The sequence below is a fragment of the Poeciliopsis prolifica genome, unplaced genomic scaffold (assembly GCF_027474105.1).
Source record: "Poeciliopsis prolifica strain line A6 unplaced genomic scaffold, Auburn_PproV2 SCAFFOLD029, whole genome shotgun sequence".
NCBI classification, from domain to species: domain Eukaryota; kingdom Metazoa; phylum Chordata; class Actinopteri; order Cyprinodontiformes; family Poeciliidae; genus Poeciliopsis; species Poeciliopsis prolifica.
The window spans coordinates 6534050-6557779 of record NW_026562404.1 but is presented as its reverse complement, the minus strand read 5'-3'; the positions used below and the strand labels follow the sequence as shown (position 1 = coordinate 6557779).

General features: G+C 39.1%; 1 protein-coding gene across 1 annotated transcript in view; it reads right to left on the bottom strand.

Annotated features, from left to right (window-relative positions):
• LOC129372331 (leucine-rich repeat-containing G-protein coupled receptor 6) overlaps window positions 1-23730 on the bottom strand; it is a 46948-nt gene that overhangs the window by 2186 nt on the left and 21032 nt on the right. Inside the window, exons 3-17 of the mRNA XM_055049562.1 lie at window positions 16179-16250; window positions 13827-13898; window positions 9603-9818; window positions 7845-7916; window positions 5736-5804; window positions 5217-5288; window positions 4021-4092; window positions 3573-3641; window positions 3327-3398; window positions 2940-3005; window positions 2213-2284; window positions 1442-1513; window positions 922-1047; window positions 420-568; window positions 44-124 (exon numbers count right to left, since the gene is read on the bottom strand). Coding sequence (XP_054905537.1) covers window positions 44-124; window positions 420-568; window positions 922-1047; window positions 1442-1513; window positions 2213-2284; window positions 2940-3005; window positions 3327-3398; window positions 3573-3641; window positions 4021-4092; window positions 5217-5288; window positions 5736-5804; window positions 7845-7916; window positions 9603-9818; window positions 13827-13898; window positions 16179-16250 — 1352 coding nt within the window. The remainder of the gene's footprint in view (window positions 1-43; window positions 125-419; window positions 569-921; window positions 1048-1441; window positions 1514-2212; window positions 2285-2939; window positions 3006-3326; window positions 3399-3572; window positions 3642-4020; window positions 4093-5216; window positions 5289-5735; window positions 5805-7844; window positions 7917-9602; window positions 9819-13826; window positions 13899-16178; window positions 16251-23730) is intronic.

The window sequence follows — 23730 nt, the reverse complement described above, 5'->3', positions numbered from 1 at the left end:
CAAATTTGAAGCTTTGTCATATCAAATCTGTGACTTCACCGACCAGGTATGGGGGTGCATTGGACACTGGTCTGTAACTTGGATTCTTCTATTTCCAACTGAAACTCCTCCAGATCAGGGTCATCTAGAAGATAGCATTGTTTATATGATCAAAATTCTTTGCATCGTGTGTGGATATTAAGTGCCCTATTGTTTGTATTGCTGTTATTTTTCAGTGAGGGAACAGGTACTCATAAAATTCAATTGTCAGTGTCTATTTTTTTATCATTTAAGGTGCAGGTTCAACAGCTCTTTGTCATAGTGACAGATTGTGTACTCTAATATAATTTTAATTTATATTATTGTAGTTAATAACCAAGGTTTGTCATTTTTGTTAAGCAATTAAACTCAATGTGGTTGAGTGTGGATTGTAGTCTTACAGTTAGTGTCTACATGGACTGGGTACATGGCCACCGTCCTCTTGTGAAGATCTTCATTTGTGTTGCTCAGCTCTGTGTCCCAGTGGGTGGTGGGCTTGTTACAGGATGCATACACACAGCACTGGTAGGCATAAGGCATCTCTATCACCCTGTTGCAAATGGAAACAATATTAATCATCACAACAAAGAAGATTCCATGGCAGGCGGTATTTAGGCAAAGTACGACCTTTGTGGTTCAAACCATAATGCTTTTGTTTTGACCCTTAACATTATGGCTTTTGAGTGCCACTCAGACATATAAAAAAAATAGCATAAAGAGTTAACTTTGTAATTCAGATGTATTTTTATTGTCTAAGTTGAATTCAGAAATGCTTTGCAGCAGTACTTTGTATTTTGTTGGTTGAGTACAGCACGTCCACCTGAATTTTGGAACCGGCTTTGTTAAGCAAAGACATTTTTTAGCATAGGCCATGTTCTGATAGGTGATATTTTTGTACGTTACCTCATTTGTGGAAAGTGATCAGGACTGAAGGCTTCATATAAGTCTTTGTTCCCCCTCAGTTTGAGATGAGTGAGGCCTCCTAAACCTGCAACTGGTACAGAGCTGAGGCGGTTCTCAGTCAGGTCCCTGAGAAATAAAGAAAATTAAAAGAAGTCAAATGTTATGCATGTGAAGTCTTTAGAGTAAAAATGTTGTCTCTTTGATACTTCAACCTGTTCAGACATGCTATCAGATCATCTCTGGATTGTATCTACTATCAGATTAGATTAACAAACTTCAATCTTCACTCAAAGTATGCAGTTTTAAGTTGGCATGATTTGAAATGAGATTTGTTGGCCACAAATGTGTCAAGGCTTAAAATGTTGTGTTAACCCGCAGTGATTATGCCCACATTTCTGACATACTGATATATTCTGATACACAACCTTGTCACCCACTTTCAGTGGGACAGGGACTGCTAAAGAATCAGATAAACGGTATGACAGGCTAAGTGAGAGATGTGTATCTGTTTTTTGCTCACAGTTTGATCAAAGAATGAAGTGAAGTGAAGGCATCTGGGTGGACCCACTCAATCATGTTCCAGCTTAGATCACTGTGAGAGAAAAACAATAAAGTGAACTCAATGCTCTTATTGGAGTTACAGTTACAATCATTCAGGCTTCCTACACAGTATTACAAAGTATGACATTTGAATATGAAAACTGTTTAGGAACTTTGTTGTCTGATCCTATAAGTGTTAGTATTAGGAAATATAAACACTTTGACTTGGCCAATGCTTTTTCATCTTTCACTAGTCAAGGTTTTACCTTTTAAATTGATTAAGAAAGTTATTTCTTTCATGTTTTGTTTCATACGTTTAATATTTTAAAGCGGTAACCCCATTTGGTATTTCTGAAACAGCTATGGAAAGCTCCTATACATGTATCATTTGCTGTTTTCACTGGCATGTTGTAAGTCACAGAATATTGTATTCACAACTGGACTTCATTTATCTATCACTTTTCAAATATTACTGGCCTGTCAAAGTACTTCACATTAAAAGCCACATTCACCAAATGGCACAATTAAATACACTATACACTAACTGCCTTCAAACATCCACAATTACTCTGAAACAATTTGGGGTAATTTGGAGTTACTGCTTAAATTCAAATATATGAACTAGATCTTCTGACCATAAAACATTTTCACATCATGTCAATGCTGACCCACTCTAATGTGGACAACAGATTTCAACAGAACTAATGTAAGACAAAGAGAGAAAAGAAAAACAGATCAAGGAACAACTCACAGTGCTCTGAGAGAGGTGAGCTGCTGGAAGGTGTTTGACTCTATTCTTCGGACTTGATTATGCTGCAGTCCACTGTTGTACACAAAGATACAGATGCTGTCATGCAGTGACGTAAATAAAATGTACACAAGTCGAATAAAAAATTCTGACATATGGGTCCATAGGATGGCATATATGGGTAATTGTACACACATTGTGAAAATAAACATTTGTAACAAGTTGGAACTGTTTAAAAGAGAAAAGGAAAACTGCTGCAAAGACAACCTATAATATTGATTAGTTAAGATATAATCATGTTTAAATGAATACAAAACCTACAATTTAGTAGATTACAAAAAAACATGCCTAGTGTTTATGGAATTCAAAACTTTTTAATGTTTTGAGTTGGCTTTTCTTTAGTTGCCTATATGAGACTGCATTTTCAAGGAAATAATTTACAAACAGCTTTTTCTTTTTTTTTTGAGGGAAAAGTGTAATGATCGTTTCTGAGCCAACTGACTAGCAGTGTTCAGTAATAGATGGGGGAGGGGCAGCGCTGCTTCATTTTATGCTTCAAACACGTGGAAACAACTTCAGCTTCTCTGGCAACTTATTGGGTATACTTTGAGCTCTTTGAAACTTTAGTAGTTTTAAAAATGTAATTGTTCAAAATGCACAACCACCTTGTTCCCGGTATCCGGCCCATCCCTGCATGTAAACAGTAATTTAGAAAGGGAAAATTACTCACATCTCTTGAAGTGCAGAGCAGTGGTAAAAACTGGGAAGATCTTCTATCTGGTTGTAGGACAGCTCTCTACAACAGCACAGAGAAATAATGTTTTTTTTAAAGTGCAATTTTAGACATTGAGAAACCCATGACCAGCTGTGAATTTATAGTGTGGGAATTTATGGGCTGACAGGAAAACTCGGGTGTCAGTTCTGTGAGCAGGGGCATACTGCAGAGCAATACATATTTGTTTTTTTTACACATGTATTTATTTTTTGCTATTTTATGAGGTGAATTCGAGGGATAGCTTTAGGACACGGCTTTCTTGATTTGTTTTTTTCTCTCATTTTTTTTTTCAGTTTTATTCACCCTGTTCGTGTGTGTGCATGTCTATATGCGTGCACTCACAGCACTCTGAGATGAGGCAGCTGCTCGCATAGGTCCAGGGGAAGAGCTGAGAGACCAGCCCGAGTCAATGTCCTATGGAGAAAAAAAAAATGCATTGTTGGAGAGCAAGTAAATGAAATGATCCCAGAATCTCATCAGTCTAACTTAGGGGGACGGGCAATTGTCTTGGTTTGACAAATACGCAATCCTTGTGTCTTAGAGCATCCTATAATTTCTTCAATATTACTTTGCGTGTGTGATACTCACAAAATCTCAAGGCTGGTTGTTCCTTTCAAATCCGGAAACTCTTGAATTTGGGTTGCCCCGTTCAAGGAACTGATGCCAAGCAAAAAGAAAAAGAACAAAAACCTAAACAACTGCTTTCCCCCCCCTCTCTTCTCCTCTTATACTCACACACACAAGCACAAACGCAGAACCTGTCTAACAGCTCATTGCAGCCATCAAGCTATTCCTCCAACATCAACACGGGCTGTTTTGGCCCTCTCACCAGACATCATAAGTCACACTATTCAACATGTTCTTACAGCACACTCTCTCTTACCACATCAGCACACAGCACAGCAATACACTAACACAACATCATTCAGTAGGCCATTACACTTGTCCGCTGAGCTCTGGCTGGAATGGCTAAAGGATGATTTAAACAGTGTTTGCGCTAACTCACTGGAATGGCTTTTATTGACCACATACTTACAGTGTGTGCAGCTTTGGTAAGAATTGGAAAGCAGATTTCCCCACAAACTGGATTGGATTCTCATAAAAGTGACTGCAGGAAAAAGAGCAAAAAATACAGTCGGGACCAGATATTTAAATATATATATAAAAAACACACACACAAGTAACCTTTTTTTTTCTCTTTGCACAATGTTAAATTTAATTTCTGCTTTATGTCAGTGTGGTTGACCAAAATAATTTCTGTTTTGCTTATAGCTTGTTTGACTGTACATTTAGGGTCATTGTTTAAAAGCACAAAGAGAATCCGTTTGTCCTTTTAAGTTAATTTAGACTTTGACATCCTGACTGATTTATTGAGATGTTGCTTCAATCTTTGCACACAGAATTCTTTTCTCATGCAGAAACCCTTTCTGCAGTCAAACATCTTCGCAAAATGATTCTATCACTGCCATACTTCACAGATGAAATGCTGGTGTCAGGCTTTTTGGCTTCCCTCTTTTTCCTATAGTTGCAACAATAGTCATTACGGCCGAACACTTTGATATTAGTTCTGTCAAACCACAGGACAATTCTGCCCAATGTAAATTCATAACCAGAGAACATTTGCAAAATGTAATATGCCTTTTTGTGTTTCAGCCCATGCAAGTAGGGGAGTCGTTTTATTAACTGTATTTAATGATGCTTTCCTTCCAACTTTAACCAGCATCTCTAAAATATCTTCTGTTTGTGTTTGACTTATACATTTTACAGAGAACTCTATTCATGTCTGGGACAAAATAGAAGAGACAAACATGAATAGAGTTCATGTTTGTCTCCTCCTAAGGAGTATGATAATTGAACATTCCCATGGTGTTTGTACTGGAGAATGATGATTTAAACACATGAACTTAATACTGCTCGGGTTCTAAAGAAATCTATTTCTCATTATTGTCCCATTTAGAAAAAAGGAAAATCCCCTTGGTAATCCAAAGTGAGCTAAATCAGGAACTATTTAATCCAATTTAATCTCAGACACTGAGAAGGGAAGATGTTGTTCCTTTTTAAATTCTTTGTATAAATTCATTGTATGTAAATCTCTGGTTTCAACTGTATGTGGACACATGCTGTATAATCTGCTTTGAATGAGCCGCGTTCTAAGTGATGTTGACATGCAATTCCAGTTGTGTTTATTTGATATGTTCAAGTTGTAGCATTGTGATTACGCTTGAAACTCACATGGTTTGGAGCTGAGGGTTTCCCACAAAGGCCCTCTCAGGGATGGCTTTGATGTTGTTGTTATGGAAGCCCCTGAACATGCAAAAACATCCTGTTAGTTATTCTCCCAATCAATATGTTTTGCATTTCGGGGCCGTTTGCAGGCGCGACATCGAGTTTTGTGAGTGAGAGTGTGAGTCATGTGGCCCTCGCGTTGCACCTGCCGTTGCACAGCTGAAGAACATTTTTGGATACATGAGACGTAAACACACAACACATACGCTGTATCTGTGACACATATGCGCGCTGCGAAACATCTGCTGAAGCCGAGGAAAAAACATGGTTTGTGCGTGTGCGTCTGTGTGTATGTGCAGGGCGAGTGGCTGCGTGGGTGTGTAGCCAGCACCTGCTTGGGGCGAGAGAGATTGTATCCGAGTGCCACATTAAAATCACTTAACGGGATTACTCGGGATAACACAACCATGATAGTCATGCCGGGCAGGTGTGTTTCCGTGTGTGTGTGTGTGCACGCGTACTCACAGTTCCTGAAGTTTGCTCAGTGTCCTGATTGCCATAGGGAACTCCTGTAGCTCATTGTAGTTTAAATCCCTGCAAGTCAAATAAATGGTCATGCTTAAATTATATCTAAAGTCATTATGTCCGATTTTGCCCCCTATATCGCATCAACATTTCATAATGATATTCTCCCTCTGTAGCACAGTGGAGCCAGTCCATTCCAAAAAAAAACAGACAAGTTAATGACACCAGAAACAAACTGAATGAGAAATTAATGTTGATGTGTTTGCACATGAAATCAGTCTCATTAGTGTGGTTTTTGTGTAACAAAGTTGGACAACCTTTTAAAAGTTTTTTTTTTTTTTTACTTGAATTGCAATCACTTTTGGCAAAGTGCCTGGCCCATTTAAAGGAGACACACTTTGCTTTTTCAACAAGCCACTGAGATTTTCTGCGGTCTTTATGCAATGCCTACCATGATGCAAGAATGAGAACGTACTGGAAATCTCATTTTAAAATTGCCTTTTGCACAGAGGTGCTGGTTTTACATGGTAAGGGCTTGCTGCTCACCTCACTCTTAACTGCACCATCTCACCTCATTTGTTCCCCTACTCTTTGTGGTTAGAGTTAAAGAAAGTAAGGCTATATTCTTTGGCTTTTTGACATAATTCCTTGCAAATCCAAATGAAAGGCACATTTTCAGACAAAAGTAACTCCAAGCAAAGGAAAAGTTATGGATTTAAATATTGTGCACACCGAGATTACAATAATGGTATATTTGTTAGCCAATCTATAATACATCCCAATTCTTATGAGCGTCATCTAAGTCATATTGACCATCTTAATTTTTCAACCGACCACCTCCAAATGTGGATCCACAGTAGAACCACTAACAGCAACATTTATTGCCTCTAGCGATGCTCCTGATTGTGTGTATGAGTAGAGTTGGATATGTATACACTTGTACTGTATGCCATTGCAGCTGTACACTTATGTAATGTCTTTAAAGTTTCCCATTCTCTACCAAATTAAGTGCTGGACTTGTATACACACAAATGCTATTAACCCACCCAAATCGGTTGAGAAATAACTGCTCTTTCGTCCGTTTTGCATATGCGGTTGTATTTTCTAGCTGTTGACTGGACAGCTCCTCATGCTAATGACTTATATATACATGCTAAGGTTTGATGTAGGTAGTGGTAATATACTATCTCATAAAGAAATCTGCTGCAAGAGATTATCCCCTCATACCAGCACAATCTCCACATCAGTGACACCTGTCATTTTACTTCGCTGAACCATCTGTCTCTACCACCCTCTGATAGCCCAATCACGTTAACACACACTATTATTGTCCAAAAGGTCTCTGTCTCTTTTTCACTTTCTCTGGTTTCCCTTCATCCTCTGCAGAGTTTCCCAACATGCATTATGGCTTTCAACATGAGTATAAAGTGAGCCATACGTTTATGATTGCACAGGCAAAGGTACTTGAATATATTCGCACATATGCTTGCTTGGCCACACACATTCTCGTAAAGAAATAATGCATAATTTTTTTACACTTCAACAGGTTGTTAAAGCAGCATGCCAGAAACTGTGTTTTCAATAGACCACCATGAATTTTGCAGGAGGCTTCTCACACTTTCTTTCACTGTGTCAGTTTTCTGTGGTCTCCATATTGGCATGTGGTTAGGATTAGGTTATTGAGGCTACGGCACGTCCTCCAGGAAAACTCTGCTGGAGCCACGCTGTGCTGTTCTTGACCTTACTGCCTAGCAATTACTAAACATAACACAGTGGATTCCATTGACGATGCTTCAAGGTAATCAAAGTGAATCTTTTCATCTTTGCATTCCTGTTCGATTGTCGCTTGTGGTTTTGCGAATTGCTCGAACACCTGCTGAAATTACCGGTACATTAATCATTGTGACTTTATAATTTCGAGCTGCAGTTCAAACATTTTGGCACACGTTATGTATGATTTATAAAAACACATCTCAAGGCTTTCTTCATCATACCCAGCACAATTATGTGTGTAAAATACAAGGCGAAACCTCATACAGTATGAGAAATTATGGCTTTTAATTGCGTTCGCTTTCTGAGGTATTATATTCTAAATTCGGGGATACTCACAGTGTCTCCAGACTCTGTAAACCTTCAAAACATCTCGAACCCATGCTCTGTATGTGGTTGTTGTGGAGATGCCTGGGAAAAATCCATAAAGATTCATGTTATAAGAGGAACAAAAATGGCCAATTAGTTTGCCTGTTAACACTCGGGAGAGATGCAGAATAGTAAATAAGTATTTCTTGTTCAGTTTATTTCTAATGAGGCGATTGATCTAAAATGTACACCAGATGTATGCATCAACCAAGGTAACTGAAACATTCAAAGAAATTAACAGCACAAATTGCTCCATAAAGTAAGTTGTGTGCAATAAACTGGAGACAAGTTATGATCACAAGCTGTATTTAAAAAAATAAAATAAAATAAGCTCTTTTTAGGTATTATTAACTTGAAGTTCTTATTGATAAACTATAAAAAGCTTTAATGGAGATGATCAGTGAGCACCACTGTAAACACAGTAATGGATGTTTGGCTTTGAAGAAATGGAAAATTCTTAGAACTAGCTTTCACTGTTTAGCGTGGATAATAAGGCAAACTGGGTTCATGCTGTAGCATGACAACATCAGCATGCTACATAATAAAAATGTTTTCATTACCAAAGCATTGCACTTATCATTATGGGTAAAAGCAAGGACCTATAATTGCATTTGCAAACTTTATACACAAAATACTAAGGCTGTTGGTTACACACACATTTTTAGAGTTTTGGATTATTCCTGTGAACGCCACCGTAATCCAGAAGCAGAAAGAATAGTATTCCATAATGAAACAGGCATCTCCAGGCGCTTCACACAATATTTTTGACTGAGGACTCAAAAGAATAATCGGATCAGTTCTGCCAGAGCCAAGAATCTCTTGCCGAGTAATTAGAAAAAAAGACCTGGAATTAACTAGAACAGTCTTTTCATGGAAACAGTAAGTAATGCATTCAACCACAATGGCATCTATGGACATGTACAAGAGTCCACCCCAGAAGTAAACATGTTGAAACTTGTTTAAAGTTTTCAGCAAAATATTTAGACATATCAAATACTGGCAAAATACAGTCTGATCAAATGAAACCAAAGCTGATCTGCTGGGATGTTATTGCACACACCCTGTTTGAAGCACAAGAAACACTGCAGACCACCCCAAAAACAACATGCCAGCAATATTTGTAAGTGGGAACATCATGGTGTGGGGTTGTTTTTCAGCAAATGCTAGTGGAAGACTTTAATTATTTATGATCAGATTAAAATGAACGGGGACATTCTTGATGAGAATATGAAGGTGAAACAGGGGTAGATTTTTCAGTAAAATTATTCCAAACAGTCAGGGACACCTTTAACTTGTTTCATAGATTGAAAATAGAGCTATTTTAATGACCAGGTCAGTCCTTTAACTTGAATTCGTTTAAATTTAAAGAACTGAAGCTTGGGGTAACTGGCCTCTATGATCCAGAACACATTTCATGTGGAATGATGGGTCGAAATTACATCTGCAGTAGTTTCTCCATTTCCTCCACTCACATTTATCATTGGAAAAAAAAGCATTTTTTCCCAAGTGATAACTCAATTTTAGTATGTTTTCAGTACTTGTTTCCTGTTCCATTCCACTTTATGGCACATAATTTTATTTATGGAGTTGTGTGGATTAACGGGGTTGTTACTGAAATCTGGTGTAGATTTCATGCAAAGATGGCCTCTGAATATGCATTCACCGAAACAGACATTGGCATATTTATCATTCCTGCTGTAAAAAGGCACAGATGAAGATGTCACTTACAGCACCACGAGGCCAGAGAGGTTGGTAAACGCATAATCGGGTATGTGGGTGATCTGGTTGAGGGCCAGTGTCATTGCCTGCAAAGAGGACAGGGAGTCCAAGGCCATCACCGGTATTTCTGTGAGGGAGTTGTCATCCAACCACAGGTGTCTCAAAGAGCGAACGCCCTTGAAGGCCTCAGATGGAACCCTGCTCAGGAGGTTGGCATCAAGACGCCTATGGGACAAAAAGCACAATAATTACTTAAGTTGCTTGTTTTTGTGTGAATACCTTTGTATATTTGTGGTTATGCGTCATGATGCTAGACACTTGGGATTATGGGAAAGATATTATAAGGATTATAGCCCCTTTATTTCTTCTCTTTCATCTTTGCTACAACCTCTTTAGAGTGCCTCGTTATGATTTATTCCCCTGCTAAATAAGCTATGCCGACCTTCACCAGTTCAGACAAGTATCCGATGCAAGATGAGAAAAACACAAACACGTAGGACTGACTACACTGAGTCTGTTTTCCCTGTCCTCGAGTTATTTATGTTGTATAAAGATTTCTTCGATCCATGTCTGGAAAAAGGGAAAGGCCATTAAAGGCGTCCTCAGCCGTTCTTCCTGTCGGCATTCTTTCCATCAGAAACTCAGCGACTATCGGGACTGACGGCGCTCCATCAAACGCCACAAACACATTTTCTTTCATCTGCAGAAGTTATGACCGTGAACACTTTTATGTTTTGAACCATAGAAATCCTAAAATATGTTTGTCCTCTTTATCCTTTAATATCCTATACCCAGAGGCAAAGAGTCTGGATACACACATGCCGGGTAAATACACACATGGATACACACTGTCGATAGTGATGAATGATCCCCTCAAGGCAGGGTTGACAAGCTGAGACCACTTCCTTTTACTATTCTTTTTTCTCTGGCCCTTCACATTCATTCATTAATCTCTCTTTGCTCCCTCTGGCCCCTCTCCATTCATTTTCAACATCAACGCCGATCCACTCCCAGCTTTGGTGAACTCTTGAATCTCTCTCGTTAGCTCTTTTCCATCTTTCAGACATCCTTGCTTATCAGTCTTTCACTGAGCGCCTTTGATTCCCTTGGTCCTCATCCTCATCACCCCTCCGAGGCTTCACCAAAGAGAAAGCGTCATCAAAGTGAAATGTGAACTTGAACTCTGGATTTTTCTGCACAAAGATTTTCCATCAAGGGGAGCAACTGCACACACTGGCAGACGGTTAAATGAAAAGCCCCATGGAGCATACATATATGTGTACACACACAGCTTCATGGCATTGGGTTATGTTCTAAATGTTGTTAAAAAATATTTTTCCTCATACTTCTGTTTTTGTTTGAAGCACCGAAATGCTTCAGTTCATCACATCAATTTTATTCTGAGAAAATGGTAAATCCTGCCCTGCCCCTTTAATCCTTGATGCCCCAGTGTGCTTTTTGAGGTTTTGTTTGTTTGTTTGTTTGTTTTTACTACTACTTTTTTACTATTGTACTACTTTCCAGTGTGAAAAGGTGTCAACGACTTTGTCTTCTGTTCATAAATTTCTGTAGATAAGACAATGATGCGTTGCTTTTGAAATCCTTTAGCTTATGCCATGTTGTCATAAAAGTTGTATTTAATTGAATTATTGAAACCAGAAATCTGGCAGTAATCAGACTGTTGAGAGTATGGCTGTGAAGAGTGAAATGTAATCAAAAAGTTTGATTAATCAAATTTAATTCATAATTGAAGAATTAAATGCCATTTTTGCTCTTGAAAATAATAGAATTGGTTAAAACATGGCTTTTGTACAGTCTCAAAGATCCTCCATGTGCCTACTCTTTAGAAGGAAACTTGTTTGTCCCTGAACAAAATCAAAGGATGAAAACTATTGAAGACTCTTCAAATTCCTATCCATTTCTATGGAGCAAAAATACTAAACAATCCTTTTGGTAGAATGTTCAGGTCTTCACAGGATCAAGACAAATAGGGAATGTTCCACTGAACCCAATAAAGCAGACTATTTCCTGCCCATCACATCAGTCTATTCAACATCTATAGGAATGAGGAGCAGGCAGAAAAAGAAAAGGATCTCTTAAAATACCCCAGAGATCTGGGAACCTGCTTGAGTTTGTTCAATCCTCCAGATGGCTAAGCTTTTATGCAATGAGGGAGTTGGAGGACCACATTTTTTAAAGTCAGTGTTTTGAGTCAAATCTCTAAAAAACAGGCTTGCGCTGATTTACAGCCATTTGTGAAGATCATCAGTGGTGATTACGCTTCTTAACCAGCGGGTTGAGGCCCAAAACACATGTGTCAGCTTGTGACGGGCACCAAACTCAACAACAACACTGCATCCTGTTTCAAATGGTGAGAGAAAAACTTTGAATCAGTTCCTGCACTTACGGGGAATTTTGCTGAGATTAAGCAATGGTTTACTTAGGATATAAACTTCTGTATGTGTTTATGCCAATGTAAGATCCATGTGCTGACTCATTTGCCATCTCCACCGTTTTACCTGATTTGCCTTATGCCAATGAGAGGCGCCAACGAGATTCATTCTCAAAAGCCTTTCCACTAATCTTACTCTTCAGAGCTTATCATTACTATAATGACAAGGAGCGTCTCTGTTCATTGGCTTTGTGTGTATATTTGAGTGCATTTTTTTTTTCATTACATGATCTCAAAAGCACTGTAAGGAGACCTCCCACACACACACAGAACCTAAAGACAACCAGGTATCGATGAGACAGCTCATTGTTTAATCAGACGTACAGCAACACGTAGACCATTTCCTTGTATGTGCTATACAGTGTAGATGGTATTTGTGCTTAATAAAAGAGTGCAACTCTCTACCATTAACTCTCAGAAAAGTTTAACAGAATATATTTATATTTTTTTTCTCATAAAAGAAATCTGAAAAGCTTTTTAGGAGCAACATACTTTTAACTGAAATGCTTAATTATTGTACATTGTATACATTTATCAGTATTTTGTATGAACTGTAATTATTTTAGTTTCGTCATTTGTCATTCATTTGAATGATTTCTACTGTCCCATGTGCATTGGCAATGATGGACCCCAGGAGGAGCAGCTGGGTATAAAGCCAAGCTAATGGAGACCCTAAGCAATAAATAGGTACACGTGTGTGTATGTGTGTGTGTGTGTGTGTGGCCTTGTATTTGTTATAGTGTAAGATCTAGTTTTTCAACAAATATTATGTTGGAGCTCATTAGAAAGTTCTTTTGAGTTGGCGGTTAGGTTTAGGACTATTTTTCTATTTATTTATCTTCAGTCATTTTTAATCTTTCCATACAGAAGTTAAAAAAAAAAACAGCAAGGTATGAATTGAGTTTTGGTTAGGTGCAGGGGTATGCATGAACTGGTAATAGTGGATTTAGGGAAAAGGTCAGGGTTAAGCTATAGAAATGAATGAAAAGCGAGTGGAAGTCAATGCAAATTGCAATGTGCGCATGAATATGTGTGTGTGAGAGAGAGTGCAGGATTCTCGCTATTTGGGGAACAGAGGCCCGCTTCACAGCAAACAGGAAAACTTTGTAGGTTTTCATTAGAGGAGTTCATGTCTTTCATGCCCGGCCTGTCCTACATTACAACTCGAGCAATTTGTGCATCTGTCTGATGAAAGAGAGAATGTTTGCAGAGAATTATTAATTTGGAAAGCGGAGAAGTGGGTTATGCATTTTGGGGCAAAGTTGAGAGGAACAGGCAGGGGTGAGGAATTGCAAGACTGGAGGTCCAAATGCGCTCGTCTAAACATGCACGCTGACATTTATACGCTGACCCCACAGATTAGACAATTAAACGACCAAACACGCTCATTAGCCGGGGGGATAGCTGCGTGGGTGGTGGGGGAAGAACGGAGGAGTATGAACGGAGGAGGAAGAGAGAGAGAATTGGTGGAAAATGGGGTTGTTTCACAGCTCATTGGAGATGCTCTCGCTGGCCTTCAGTGTCTGCTGTTTCCCTCATGGTTTCCAGATGCTACCATGACACAATCGGAGCCGTGACTCCTACCGTCAGGCTCTTGCATTGAAAGCAGGACCGTTGCAGCCGACACCGGGGGTACAGTCTGCAGTTTGTCAGCGGTACACTATACCTGCACTGTGGTTAAAGCTGACAAGTGCGGGTGGCCGTGGACAGAGTGTTTTATTCCCAGCTAGAGCAGCAAAATTAGAATGTGTGTGCAAAAAGAGTGAGAGAGAAAGACTCACAAGGACAGGAGGTTGGGGAGGTCCCATGGAGCATCATCAGGAAGTCTCTCCAGTTGGTTGTTTTGTAGCATCCTAATAAAGGCACAAACAAATGTGTCAGCTTCAGGCATCAGATCAGTGCAGTTAATTTGTCAGCTCACATCAAGCAGAACAAATAATTCCGTTGTGACGGAAATCTGACACAGGAGGTAACGTGGTCTGAGTAAGCCTGAAGAAAAGCAGAGGAAAAGGGGAAAACAACCAGGACCTCCTTGGGTGGGCTGGTGATGTCACCCTCAAAAGAATGGCGCAAAAATGAGGGGGAAATGAGAAGGAAACAATCTTCTTCTCTCTTCCTTCCTTCAGTTTTCATTTTCTCTAGCTATCGCTCAGCATCAGTTTCTACAAAGCACATCAATCTCAATGTGTTTCTTAGCGGTACTGTTGTGGGCAGCTACAATGATGTGACTGTTGCTGCCATTATCTTCAAAATAGTAGGTAAAAATTTGACCTGAAGAAACTACAATTGGATAAATAGCCTGTGTCTTTCCAATGACTTGCTGGTATTATGGCTGTACTTTGGCTAGGCCATTCTAGCATATGTCTATGCTTTTATTTAAACAACTCCATTGGTGCTCTGGCTAAAATTTAAGAGTCTTTCTGCTGTAAGGTAGCCCCACTTCCCCAGTCTATCCATTTCCCGATTAGCTTTAACATGTTTGACTGATGGAAAAAAACACCCCAAAAGCATGATGTTGCCAGAACCATTATCTACTTTGTTAATGGAGTGTTAGAGCAGATGGTCAGTGTTACAGTTCCACCACAGGTAGCGAGTTGCATATAAACTAAACAGTTCCATTCCAGTGAGCAAATGAGCAAGTGAATAAAAAATATGAAAAGTGGGGAAAAAAAACAACAAATAGAAAAATAAATGGACTAAATAACTTTTCACTATTTTGGTTTCATCTGACCACAAAGCCTCCTATCATGCATCATCTTTTTGCCTCTCTTTTAAAGAAGCCAGATAAATGGCGTCTGGCTTCGTTTACAGTTTTCCTCCATTGAAGGTCTGCTTCTCTGCAGCTCCACCAACGTTGCCACGCACTCCAGTTTTGGTGAACTGTGATGTTTTTTGTTGTTTTGCAGTTGTGCCGTGCTCTTTCCATAAGCTTCCCCAGCGGTTTATCCCAGGCTTTTCTGTTGTGTTCCATAATGCTGTTTGTCCACAAACTTTCACTAACAAACCTCTAAGACCTTCGCAGAACAGTTGTGTTTACCCAGAGATTAAATGCAATGCCCTATTTCTTAATTAGATAACTTCTGATTACACAAGGTTTTATTCAGGGGTTGGAAGCAAAAAGGAGCAAAATAAAAATGGATGGCAGTTTTTTTTAATGTTTTTTACAAACAACTTTGAAATCTTTCTTCTGTTTTCTATAATATTAAATATTACTGAATTACTAAAATCTGTGATAACGTGGAACATTTTTTTAAAAAGGATCAAGTGAATATGAATAATTTTGCAAGGCATTGAAACACAGCATTTGAGATGTTGACATTTCCAAAGAGAATCCTGGAAAGGAATCTGTTTGCCTTGAGGCCTACCTCCTGAAGTTAGTTTCACTGTCGTAGTGTGAATGAAAACCTTTAGACATGTATTTGTTTTTTTTTATTTTTTTTATTGGTATCGGTTGAATTTATGGCTGGTAGGCCTTTTATATCTTGGAGGGTTTCACAAACCATGATCTCAAAATATACACTGCTTTGCCTTATTTCTTTCCAAATTTCCTCAGATTTCAAACTGCAGTGTAAATAGCTAAGTTTATATTTTGTGGCATAAATCCCCAAAATCCTCTGAGCCAAGACCAAAGACGGGCTGCCTGCCATTGCTTGTGAAAATCTCCTTAGAACCTTTAAAAATAGACTGGAAATATGACCACTACTCATTGAATGCCACACGTCCAAAGGTACTACGGTATGTGTTTTATTGCCGACTTGTACTTTGACCATGCATGGAATGAGAGCTGCAGTGTCAGAAAAAAAAAAAAAAAAAAAACAACTGCTTCAAACAGGTTCTGAAGACATTTTTTTGACACTCGGTGCTGTCCTGTTGGGCAGTCTGACTTGGAAGGCCAGACTTGTGTATGTCCATAAATCCAGTCTTGAAACTTAAACTTGTTTAGGACTTGAAGGGAATTATAAGCAGAACATGTCTCTCCCAATCCATAAACTTTAACTGTGTTTAATAATCCATGGCCAGTGCATTTTATTTCAGGCAGAAAAACTGCTTCTCAGAACAATCCAAGATTGTTCAGCCCTGGATTAAGTTTAAGCCGTATCAGAACAGGACTAAGACATAAGGTGCTTACTTACAGAACTTTGAGGTTGTGAAGACCCTGGAGAGCATTGCCTGATATATACCTCAGCTGATTCCCGGAGATTCGTCTGGAAGAGAAACATATTTTTTTTAGAAAAGAGCCGTTTTAAAGTAAAAATCCAAGCATATCTGCACTAACTAAAAAGTTGTCCAAATCTCAGATGAACAGTTTTGTCGTTTATTTTCCTCTAAGATTTTGGATTAGAGGACAATATGACTTCATTCCATATTTACAACTGTGGGGTTACAGTTGGGGCAGTATGCAAATAACAATATTTGATTCCCTTCTGTGTGGTTACTATTGGCTGAAAACGCAAGCTGAAACCTTAACCAATCCTGGGAGCTCCGATGAGTGAGTAAAAACTGAGTGCACTGCAAGAAATTATATGTGCGTGGGGACATATGCAGTGTTTGTGCGCACAAACACATGTGCTTTGTGAACGTGTGTGTCTATTCTCATGTCCTTGAGGAGAAATCGGGCCCGTTCTGAGGGCCCTTGAGGACAGCACGGCAGAGAAACCACACACATTCACACAAGCAATCCAATCAGTTTGTTTATCAAACACAGCACCTAATGGTCATTTGCGAGTGTGTGCATGAGATATCCAAATAAATAACATTCAGCCCAACAGATTTAACTCCCAAGGTCACAAGCTGGAATCTCAGTTTAAACACGGTTTTGGTTCTTCACAGCCCAAGACCACCCACTTTTATTAAACACGCGCACACATACGCTAAAGGTTAGTCATTGGCACCCTCCTCCAAATCAGACCAATTCTCTGCAGGTGCAGCTTTATGCTAAGCAGCTTTTTCTTTGGCAAAGCTGCAACATGAATATCAATGTACTGAAATATTAGTATCAAGGACTGTCTGCTTTTCCAACATGCTATCATCCATTCAGAAATGAAGAACTCAGGAAAAACTTCATCTGACGTCTGATGTTGCTGTCAGCATCACAGATGGTTATTACTGCAGGGTCTTGAACCGCACAACTCCGATCACAAAAGCCAAATCTCAAACACAGCTCAGTGTGTGACTTAGGCTTACTAAAAAAAAAAAAAGAAAATTATGTGCATCAGCATGATAAAATACAAAGTTATAAAGGCGTTACTTAATGCTACAGTGATTGATGAAATGTCCCTCACAGTGTCTGGATGTTGGAGACATGGTCCCTGAATTTATGAAATCTCAAAATTGAAGTTCATTTTTGTCCGTTCATCTTGATTTGTTTACAACAGATGGCTTTACTGTCTCTCAAAGAACGAAAGCTCTCCAGCCCTCGGGCTGTGTCAGGTTTTGTTGTTCCATAAGATTGCTATTTGAGGCAATTAAAAAGCCACATTTCTAGGGAGAAGTGTTGAAAGCTCTACGCAATTGTAAAGCAAATCTAAACCAGTATTTGAACTGAGTTTATACTTAATTGTCTTCCAGAATGCTGTCTCCCCTCTTGTGTATGAAAAATGTATTTTGACGCCAATTGTAACAATCCTTGGGATTTTATTTTAACTGTGATTAGAATAACCTTAAGTGTTGTTTGGAAGATAATTAAGAAGTTGTCATGATGAACTGCTGCTGGCAGTTGACCATATGACTTCAAGCAAGGATGTAAGACATGAAATATGCTCGGGAATGGAGACTGAGAGGCACTAATTTTTGTCTTTTTGATATAATCGATTGTTTAGAGTTGCAAGGATAGTTGGAACATGTGCAACAGCAAGAGAGAAACATAGCAACATCTTCGAATTGAGATATAAGTTCAGACCCAAAGCATTAACTGAAGTGATCAGAACCATCAAATGGTAAAGCTGTTGGTTATGTGGGATATAGGCAGGTGAAGAAACACTGCTGACCAAAACATCACTCTGATTTCTGATGCAAGTCCTCTTACTGATTGGACGCTAAGAGATGTAAGAGATGTTCAGATAAGCTCTGCTTTATCTGCTTCATCTGGAAAAAAAAAAAAGATTAATTAATATTCTCAAAAAGAGCCAATTTTCTGTCATTACACATATTTACATAAAACGACAAACACACTATCTAGTCTGCCAGTTGCTATTTATTGTCCACGAGTGGAGATCAGTGTTGTATGTGCTGGATGAAAAATAAATAATTGCATCAAGTCAGAGAACTATACCACAGAATCCAAAATATACTTTGGCTTTTTTTTTTCCTTCTCCATTTTCAGACTTTGTTTGTCAAACAGATCATTTTTGTCAAAAGTGAAGATGAATATTTAAGAAAGGGAAAAAAAAAAAAAAAAAAAAACACCAACAGAACACCGACAGTTGCCATGAACCAAATCTTTCCATGGTATGAGTGTGTGCATTTTTGTGTGTAAAAGATTGCACGTTTGAGCGAATGTTCCACACTCGGGCTTCGAGTCGTTCCACATCAATCTCATTCTAATGAAAGGCGCCTTGCACTTGTCAAACCGGGGCTCCGACTGTTTTTGCTTTTAATTTGATTTGGGGATTGCTAGAATTGTTCTTGGCCCCTGCTCTGCATGGATTAAAAACTCCACCTCGGCACAGCTCTGCTAAAATGATTTATATGTAAAATAACAGAGGACAGTGGTGTTGAAATGTACAGGGGAGAGAAAAACAGGAGTGGCGCTGCTTTGCATGAAGGTGAGACCACCCTGCTATCAGCGCTAATCAACGAGCACTTTACTGAAGCATGCCAACTGCTGATTATCCTACGTATCGCCGCGTCTTATTGCCTCGGAATAATAAACAAACTGACAGATTAAAGAGTTAGGGAGCGAGGACGAAAAACAAGATAGTTTTTTCTGGATCCAATCTTGCATAGTGATAGAAGAAAAGCAGAGCGCTGGTGAGTGATAGGAGCTGACGATGAAAGAAGACGGAGAGATTAAACAGGACTTATTTGAGAACGGACCAGTTTGCACAGCAGTGTCTTCCATTTGGGCATGCTCATTTGTGACACATAGAAGTAAAAATCTGACCATGGCAGCCTTACTGGTGTTTGACCCCTCAGTTCAAGGTAAACCACTTAACCTGTCATTAACCTCCAAATTTGTGGGAGTAAAACACACACGGCAGGAGTGTCTGTTCTGTGTGAGAGGCTGTGTGTTTCTCAGAGATAGACTTGCAGACAAATGGTCATGTTGACAGCTTTAAAATGAGAACTTCCAATTGACCTTGATAATCCCAGCTGTGGCCTGCACCTGGAGCATCAACGAAGCCAATATCATAACCCCTCAAACCCCGGCCGCGTCATATTCCTGGCTTATCGGCAGACAATCTTATCGGTCAGAAGTGGAGCAGGGTAGCTCTGGCTTCTTCTCCCGATCTCATTCCTCTTACATTTTAACCGCGTTGCAGAAAGCGTGATTGCTGAAGCTGTTTGACGAGGCTGGATGGATATTTCTAAGCTCTGTTTGTGGTCAAGACAAGGTTAGATTGATAACAACTTAGTTTTTGACCAAGAAATGAAGCCGTCATGTTTTATTTGTGTCAATTTAAAAATGCAAATTTGCTAAATTGAATTTGAGAAAATGGAAAAAATAAAAAATAAATAAAAAAAATAGCTGCTTTGTCAAATAGTTTTTCCTATATGGCCATATTAGGCTGCTGTCACATTGTGAATGTTGGAGTACTGAAAAAAATGCATCTAGAAAAACAGCATTATCCGTTTCTGTCCTTCTTTAATTAGTGCATATGCGCAAGGCATATGTCTGTTGAACGCTTCAGTGGCTCCAGTGCTCAGAAAAAATTACTGATTTAATCAGAAAGTAGGTCATGTTTCAGTTTCAAGTTCATTTCATGGAGAGTTAAGATCATCTTTACTTTCTTAGTATTTCTGTGGATTTAAGGATGGTATTGGGCGATTGTGAAATTTAAGTTGGAGCTGTGTAGGTAACAGTGGTAACTGCAGAGAGCTGCAACACCCACTCTTTTTTTTTTTTCTCACATCAGCTGGTGGTCAAATTATACATACCACAAAAATGAATGGGTAGGAAGGTGATGCAGGAGAGTTATTTGCCTTAGGCAACATAGCTTCCTATGCCAATAAAAGAAAAAGCAGAGAGTCTGATGAGGGCGTCAAATTGTCCCTTTTTTATTGTAAAATTACCAAATGTAGCTGATTGATGGCTAAATACGATCAGACTTGACAAAACCTGGCGATTTTTGTGGCGAGCCAAAAAACAGAAGGAAAAGTGAAATGTGATCTGTGGCTCCACGGTGTGTGGAGACTTTGATAAAGATGATAGGCTGAAGAAACCACTGTCGCCTTCTAAAGTGGATTACAGGAAGAGCTTTTTACAGGGAAACCATCCCCCTTCTGCCTCCTAGTTGCAATTTGATGAGAACCAGGTAGGCCATCTTTGATATCACAGCAGACAACCAAAAAGAGGGGGGGGATGTCTTTGAAATATCAGGCAGACAACTCGGCAGTCAGTGTGTCTTAAGTGTGGGCATCTCTGCCCTCTCATTAAACCATCCACCTCTCAGTTTATTCCTTTCATGCTGCGTGTCACTGAGGTCTGAGTGTAAATTAAGAGAGGATCCACTGATCAAAGCATTAAGTGAAAGTTTAATAAAAGGCACTGGATATCAATAAAGTAAAACTAAAAAAAAATAGGGCAATTAGAGGCAATAATAGGGTTTGAAAGACAAAGTGTTGATGTTATGGTGAATCATACAAAGATTAAACGTTTGTACTTTCATATCGTGAGGGGGAGAACTGAACAAAAAGATAAAAATGGCACTCCAACGCTCCTCAAAACTGACTCTCTCGCTTCTTCCACTAGATCCAAGTAGGTTGCCAAAAGCAGATTTGCATTGATTGCTTTGCTTGGTTTGTAAAAATGTGGGAAAAGCAATATCAAAGGCAGAGATTTCCAGCTTGTAATAACCTGCAGTGAAGTGAACAGAGGGGGCTATAGAATTAATTGGAAGGGAGGAAAACAGAGCGAGGGGGGCAGGCAGTAAGGTGCAGCCCAACATCAAACAGTTTACCACTCCACCAGTCACAACACGCCTGGCCCTCGCCTCTCCTTCTGCTACCATCCTGTGTGATAGTCCCCACATCAAAAGCAGCCTGTTGCAAAAGCAGCCCACCTTCGATCATTGGTTTGTTTTGCTAATCACTATAAGTTGTCTCAATTATAATCGGTTTACAGTTGTCTGCTTTAACTCATCTCTCTAAACTGTCTAGACAGAAGTGGATGTGAAAATGAAAAACAGCAATGTTAGATTTCTCCCTGCCTTGGAACACCATTATTATCATCTTCCTCATCTCAGTACATTTCCAGAAATGGCCAAGCAACATACCTTGGCTTTAGAGTAGAAACATCCTCCTTGGAAGAAGTACACAGCAGCTGAATGTCTCCATAAAGCGTCAGAATTCCAAAGCAATAGAGGCGAAGCGAGATCAACGTGGTTGTAAAACATTTAGAAGACCGGCTCTAGACAAATTCTGCAGGTGTGGCTCAGTCCAAGAATGCATTCCCTTAATTCTCCAAGGGCAGACAAATGTCAGCTTCTATGTTCAACATAACCCTGTTTCTGTGGTTGTTATTGTCTGACCAACACCAATATCTGTTCTTTAAGAAGTTTTGGTTGACAGATGCTCAGAACTGCATGTGTAAATCCTACGACAAAAATAAATAAATAAAATAGAAAAAATACTCAACTTTGTTCTGTTGGTAAAGGACAGTTGGAAAATGGCTCAAAGTGAAGAAAGTAGCTACTCAGTTATTCTTTCTTTCCATGATCACCATCATCACCATCATCTCATGCTTCACAGACTGCAGCTGCAAGAATTAGTAAAGAAAACAGTGTGCTGTGCAAACACACAATGCTCACACACACACACCCACACACACACACACACACACACACACACACACACACACACACCCTTGCACACACGCCCACAGATCAGGTCCACTGTACACGCACACACTGCAGGACTCAAGGAAAAAAACAGTTGAGAAGAGTGACATGCTCACATTCACGACCAGAGGGAACATTTTCAAGCTGTTATTTATATATATATATTATTTCTTTCCTTAAACAGGGACTTAGCTTAGATATGCTGAGCGTCAGATCAAATATTGGCAATGTCACTGGAGTCTACGTTCAAAAGGCAGTGGCATTTCTTTGCTAAATGTTGCATATTGTAAACTAGAGGTTTTCTTTCTGAAGACACAAACATTATGTCATTTTGAATATATTTAAAATGGTGTTTTCACACCTGTGTGGAAATATTCAAACACTAAAGATCTGTTCATGTAAAGGAACTCCTAAGACTGTGAAGGCTGTGCTGTGGCAGCAAGCAACAGTTTCAAGTTTTAAACTCGATTGTCACAGATCAAATTGGTTCAGGACAAACAAAGCACAGCTAACTTTCAGAAGAAATTTAATCCTTATATAATAGTCAAAAAGTCAATTATACATAATACATGATTAAAAAAAATGTACAGAAAAAATAAATTGAATGCATTCTCAGCTGAATGTCTGAAATAGTACTCAGAACCACTGTAATTATATGATTAAATAATCAGTTTTGGTTTTTGTCTACCAGCTCAGGACACAACATCTGCTTTCTGCATTTACATCTGATACTTCTGCCCTGGACACACCTAACCAATAAACAGCTTGGATGTTCTCTCGTGGTTTGCAGCGAAAGGTTTTAGTTCACTTGGAAGAATCTTTGTATGAAAGGACACCAAACCACCAGAGAAAATGCCACAACTCAACAACTGATTTGGGCTGAAGTGCAGAAGTGTTAAAATATCCTGAGGATTAATCGGAAAGCTACAGTAAACAATTGTGTTTTAATTGTAACTTAAAGGAGCCACCTGCCCATCCCTGGTTTTCAGGGAGTTTGTTTTAGAGCTGAGAAGCATAGACATGGAGGTGGACTCTTAGAAAACCTTTCTTTAATGAGACGACTGGTCCAGACGCATTTGGCTGCAGGATTTTGAATGAGCTGCACCTACCTGATTTTGATTTTGCACAAACAGCTGCGTCGACAATACCCAAACCTACTGAAAAGAGAAGCTTGCGCCAGTTTCCCCAATGTTCTGCTTCAATACTAAACGTTTATAGCAATGTTTAAAGATGTGACTGCACCGATTTAGTGCTAGTTAAATGTAGGTCCATAACAGCACTTAGGTTTTTTGCATGTATGTAGTTGAATGTCAATTTTAAATGTGCATTTGTAAAAATGCACAGAAATATAGTTTTCTGGATTAAGCCAAAGAACATTCGGGTCCATCCAATTATTGACAGTATGAAAAAAAAAATCAGTGACTGTACCGGACAAGAAATATTAAGCTGTGTATTATTGCATTTATGCAATATGTGTGTTATTGCTGTGTATTATTGCACTAAGGATCAATAATTATTCATAAGCATTCTTCTTTTAACTTGGAGTGCTGCTTATATAATTACATTACACTGACCTCATGCTATATTGTGTCTATGTTGGCTAACACTCATGTCTACAAGTGTATTTTTCTCTGCCGCATTGTCTGAAAAATAAGTCAAGGTAGAAGACGAAAGCAGTACTTTGGGT